The 6008-nt window shown below is 38.2% G+C and overlaps 1 protein-coding gene across 1 annotated transcript; it reads left to right on the top strand.

Annotated features, from left to right (window-relative positions):
- LOC130975287 (uncharacterized) lies at positions 1-699 on the top strand. Its single transcript, XM_057900103.1, has one exon. It carries the CDS (start codon positions 1-3, stop codon positions 697-699), a length of 699 nt encoding a protein of 232 aa, XP_057756086.1.
- Positions 700-6008: the final 5309 nt, after the last annotated feature.

The raw sequence follows: 6008 nt of genomic DNA, 5'->3' as shown, positions 1-6008 counted from the left end.
ATGAAGGATCCTAGGAGCTTCCGAATCCCATGCATCATAGGGGATATTAGCATTGAAAAAGCATTGTGTGACCTAGGAGCTAGAATCAACCTTATGTCGTTGGCCATGATAAAGAGAATGAGAATTGAAGAGGCCAAACCAACAAGGATGGCACTTCAGCTAGCTGATAGGACCTTCAAGTTTTCCCATGGAGTGGTAGAGGACTTGTTGGTTAAAGTAGGAGAGTTCATCTTTCCAGCTGATTTTATAGTTCTTGATATGGAAGAAGAGGCTAATGCATCAATCATACTAGGAAGACCATTCTTAGCAATAGTTGGGGTGATAATTGATGTGCAAAAGGGAGAGTTGGTCCTAAGGCTGCATGAAGAGAAGATGGTATTCAATGTTTTCACTGCCTTGAGTTACCCAAAGAAATCCATTGGAGAATGTATGATAGTAGACACAATGGAGAAACTGGTTCAAAGAGTCTTAGAAGAAGAGCAATGTGAAGATGCAATAGAGCAAGAACAACAAACATCATGTGGTGACCTCCCAAAAGAAATCATGGAAGGCTCAATCATGCTAGACAAGGCAAACAAGGAGAAAGTGGAAGCACTAAAGCTGGAGTTGAAGACCTTGCTCCCAAGCTTGAAATATGCTTATTTGGGGAGCAATGACACTTTTCCAGTAATTATTAATTCAGCCTTGAGCAAGGAATAAGAAGAGGAGCCCATTAAGGTGTTGAGGCAACACAAGGATGCCATTGGGTGGACACTTTCAGATTTAAAGGGGATTAGCCCTTCAATGTGTATGCGCAAAATCCTTCTTGAGGAGGATGCCAAGCCCTCAATACAGCCACAAAGAAGGTTAAATCCATCAATGAAAGAAGTGGTGCAAAAAGAAGTGCTGAAGTTATGGCAAGCAGGGGTGATTTACCCTATCTCAGACAGCCCTTGGGTGAGCCATGTTCAAGTAGTCCCCAAGAGGGAAGGAATCACAGTTGTGCCAAATGAAAGAAATGAGTTAATACCAAAAAGAACAGTGACTAGATGCCGAATGTGTATAGACTACAGAAAGCTCAATGAAGCCACAAGGAAGGACCATTTTCCTCTACCATTCATGGATCAAATGTTAGAGAAGCTTGCTGGGCATAAGTACTATTGTTTCTTGGATGGATACTCAGGCTACAACCAGATTGTAGTGGATCCTAAAGACTAGGAGAAGACATTTTTCACTTGCCCTTATGGTGTTTTTGCATATAAGTGTATGCCCTTTGGTTTGTGCAATGCACCTGCTACATTCCGAAGGTGCATGCTATCCATTTTTTTTGATATGATTGAGAGGTTTATTGAGGTTTTCATGGATGATTTTTCAATGTTTTGTGATTTCTTTCCCAATTGTTTACACCATATTGCCTTGGTACTCAAGAGATGCCAAGAGACTAGCCTAGTTTTGAACTGGAAAAAGTGTCATTTTATAGTTACCGAAGGCGTAGTCCTTGGCCACAAAATCTCTAAAAAAGGCATAGAGGTAGATAGAGCCAAGGTGGAAGTGATTGAGAAGTTACACCCACCTTGCAATGTCAAAGCAATTACGAGTTTCTTGGGACATGCTGGGTTCTATAGAAGGTTCATTAGAGACTTTTCAAAAATTGCCAAACCTTTAAGCAACTTGCTTGTCTCTAATGTACCCTTCGTATTTGATAGAGAATGCATGCAAGCTTTTGATGAGCTTAAAAGCAAGCTCTCCTCTGCACCTATTATAGCAACACCTAGCTGAGACTTACCTTTTGAATTGATGTGTGATGCATCAGATTTTGCTATTAGTGCTGTCTTAGGACAAAGGAGAGACAAGCTAGTGCATGTCATCTATTATGCTAGCAAGGTTCTTAATGAAGCCCAAAGAAACTACATTACCACAAAAAAAGAACTTCTTGCTATAGTCTATGCATTTGATAAATTCAGATCTTACCTCATTGGTTCTAAAGTCATTGTGTTTACTGATCATGTAGCACTTAAATACTTGTTAACTGGTGAGTCCATATTTTCCGATATATTTTGACTCAATTTGGATGGATTTCATCACATAAACATACACTTAAGCACCCAAATAGCATACTTTTGTATTTGGTCCCTAATTTGATACTAAATGTGAAAACATGCAATTTTGTGCTTGAAATGAGCAATTTAATGCCACTTTTATTCCATTTGATGACATGACATGTTTGTTGAGTGATTTCAGGCCTTAGAGGCAAGAATGGATGACCGAAAAGCGGAAGAAAGCATGTACAAGGGAGAACACATGAAGAAAACAAGGAAAAGCACACACAGTGACGTGTGCGTGCGCACAAGTACCTGTGCGTACGCACAGGAGGATTTTCAGCCAAGTATGCGGACGCACACATCTGTGTGTCCGCAAAGGTCCCTGCACGTGATTTTATTAATGAAACACGTGCTTTGCAATTTCGGAGGCCTCTTGGCCCATTTTGGAAGGCTTGAAGGCTGAATTGGAGTGCTATATCAAGGGGAATTCAACACTTATCAAGGGAGCTCACTTGTAGGGTAGAAACATATAGTAGGAGTAGGAGTAGTGTAGATTAGGAAATTCTCTCTTAGGGTTTCAATTAGGTTTTGTAGCATTTTATACTTGAAGTTCTGAATTTTAGATTCTAGCAATTTACTTTGTAAGTATTTCTCCAATTGTCTCTTTTAATTATTACACTTGTTCTACACTTTCTTCTATTTTACTTTCTTTTATCAATATATGCTTGGTTTTTCCATTTTGGATTTCTAGTTGTTTAATTTGATGTTTGATGCTTACTTTATGTTTGTTTGAGTTGCCTTTATTGATTTTGATCATTTATGGTTCATAGTTTTTATCATTTTTCCAATTTTTCCATGTTTTATGTTTATGCCCTCTATGTGTTTGATAAAATACCAATTTTAGTTATAGGGTAATTTCCACCCCTTGGCTTGGGAAAAATGAGTATATGGATTACTAGAGCCATAATGTCCAATATTTAGTGATAATTATTGGGTTGTTAGTTGTTATTGTTTCCACTAATGCTAGCTTTTTACTAAGGTAATTAGTAAGTTAGCTAGGAATTGTAGATTAATAACAATTATGCTCACTTGACTTATCCTTCGATGTTAAGGGTTGACTGAGTGAGATTAATCCATCATAATTATCATAGTTGTGGTTATGGCAAGGAAGGGATTCCATAACTCATCCCAAGTCAAGGTTTCATTTATGTTTTAAACCACTTTTCCATCAATTTATAGCATTACTTGTTATTATTACATACATAGTTCTTTTATTCCTTTATTGCTTTATTAATTGCAATTTTGTCTTGTTCTTTCATTTTTTTATTGCTTGCTTCCTTATTGTTGACAACACCCTTTTGCTCTCTCACAACCAAAATTGTGTACACTCATTGGCATTAGTTCCTAAGGAGAACGACCCAGGAGACTAAATACTCTCGGTTTACATTTGTTTTGAATTGTGACATCTTTAGAATTGAATTTGATATTGGTCAATTGTTGGACTTGGAACTATACTTACAACACCAATCTTATTTTGAGATAAATTCCGAACCCGCTCTAGGCCTCTATCATTAACCAAGCAAGAGTCCAAGCTTAGATTAATCAGATAGATCCTATTACTTCAAGAGTTCAATATTGAAATCAAGGATAGAAGTGAAGTAGAAAATCAGGTGGCTGACCACCTATCAAGGATCCCACATGAGGAGGATGAAGCACACAACCCTGGTGTAAATAAGAACTTCCCAGATGAGCAATTGATTATGGTCCAAGAAGCTCCATGGTTCGCAGACATAGCCAACTTCAAGGCCATTGGAGAGCTACCTTCCAACATCAGCAAGCACTTAAAAAGGAAGCTCATCAATGATGCCAAGCATTACATTTGGGATGAGCCTTACCTCTTCAAAAAGTGGGTTGATGGGATTCTAAGATGTATCTCTCATGAGGAAAGACAAGAGGTCCTTTGGAATTGCCATGGATCTATATGTGGAGGACATTTTAGTGGAGAAAGGACTACAGCCAAGGTATTGCAGTGTGGATTCTTTTGGCCTACTATATTCAAAGATGTAAAGGAGTTTGTGACAAGCTGCAATGAATGTCAAAGAGCTGGCAACCTACCCAAAAAGAATGAAATGCCACAAAGATTCATCATGGAGTTGGAGTTGTTTGATGTTTGGGGGATTGATTTCATGGGACCTTTTCCACCCTTATACTCAAATAATTACATATTAGTGGCTGTGGACTATGTATCCAAATGGGTAGAAGCCATAGCAACATCAACAAATGACAACAAAGTAGTGATCAACTTCTTGAGGAAGAATATATTTAGCCGGTTTTGGGTTCTAAGAGCTCTTATAAGTGATGGGAGAACTCACTTTTGCAACAAGCAATTAGAGACACTCCTACTCAAATATGGCGTTAAGCACAAGGTAGCCACCCCATACCATCCACAAACCAATGGTCAAGCTGAAATTTCAAATAGAGAGCTCAAGAGAATCCTTGAGAAGACTGTTGGAAACTCAAGAAAAGATTGGTCCAAGAATCTAGATGATGCATTGTAGGCTTATAGCACAGCTTTTAAGACACCTATTGACATGTGTCCATACCAATTGGTGTTTAGAAAAGCTTGTCATCTACCAATGGAGCTCGAACATAGAGCATTTTGGGCTCCAAAGATGTTGAACTTTGATAATCAAGTTGCTGGAGAAAGAAGCTTGTTGCAGCTCAATGAGTTAGAAGAATTCAGAACTCAAGCTTATAAAAATTCTAAGATTTACAAAGAGAAAACAAAGAAATAGCATGATCAGAAGCTGGCAAGAAGAGAGTTTGTAGAGGGACAAAAGGTGCTGTTATACAACTCAAGGCTTAAATTTTTCCCAGGAAAGCTGAAATCAAGATGTTCTGGACCCTTCACACAATCATCAAGGCCTTTCCCTATGGTCATGTGGAGCTTATGGATGAGAAAACTCAGAGGACTTTCACTGTCAATGGCCACAGACTTAAGCACTACTTGGGAGACTCACTAGATGAGCAAAGAGTGAACTATAACCTCAGCTGAAGAGGAAAAATTGTCAAGCTAATGACGTTAAAGAAGCGCTAGTTGGGAGGCACCCCAACACTCATATGCTTTTAATTTCAAGCTTTCTAGATTAGCTTATGTTTAGTCACTTTGGTTGATTGTTTTCAGTTCCAAGTTGTTAGTTATTTAGTTGATAGTTTCTTATACTTTAGCTTCAAAATTTTTCTTAGTCTTGCTGGAAGTGCAACCTTGCATGCTACATTATGTGATGTTGTTAATTGGGTTAAGAAACTAGCTAAAGAGCTATGTTTGGTGTGGCCACCAACCCACTTATTTTGAGCTTACATAATAACAATTGAATTAATCTTAAGATTAAGCCCAAAATTAAGTTTGGTGTGGCCACCACCATGAGAAATCCATTCGTGCAGTCAACCTTTGCCCAATTAATTGGTATTCTAATGCATCCAGTAAATTGGTGAGGTAAATGAAAAGGTGACTTAATTGTGTACATATAGAGTGGAAGTGGAGGGGTATGGAGAATTAAATTTATTCCACTCATAATTTACACAATAAAGTTTAATCATGAGCCATTATTAGATGCAATGAACCTTAGTTTGGTGTCCAAGAGACACACAAAATGAATGCCAATTAATTGGAGAAAAATGAAGCAATTTTTTATCACTAATGAGAGTTGTAACTGAATTTCAGGAAAGGGTGGGGCCCACAAGATATTGATCACTCATCAAGTTAAGAGGTCAAAGTGTACTTCACACTTTGGAACTCAAAATTCTGAAGATCCCTCAACCCCACATCCAACACCTCGAAGGTAACTTTAGAGAGAGCTGTGTTGATTTACAGCATAATGAAAGGGGAGAATATAAATGTGGGGGAGATGATAACAACCAACATCCATAGGGTGCTGAAAAGCACCAAATATAGTACAAGGTTGGCCTTTCCAAACATTATCCAGT

This window comes from Arachis stenosperma, chromosome 4 (genome assembly GCF_014773155.1).
Source record: "Arachis stenosperma cultivar V10309 chromosome 4, arast.V10309.gnm1.PFL2, whole genome shotgun sequence".
Lineage (NCBI taxonomy): Eukaryota > Viridiplantae > Streptophyta > Magnoliopsida > Fabales > Fabaceae > Arachis > Arachis stenosperma.
The sequence above is the reverse complement of the archived record's forward strand: the minus strand, read 5'-3'. Positions and strand labels throughout refer to the sequence as shown.

Excerpts from the sequence above, each read along its gene's own strand:
- LOC130975287 (XM_057900103.1), top strand. The coding sequence starts at position 1 with ATGAAGGATCCTAGGAGCTTCCGAATCCCATGCATCATAGGGGATATT.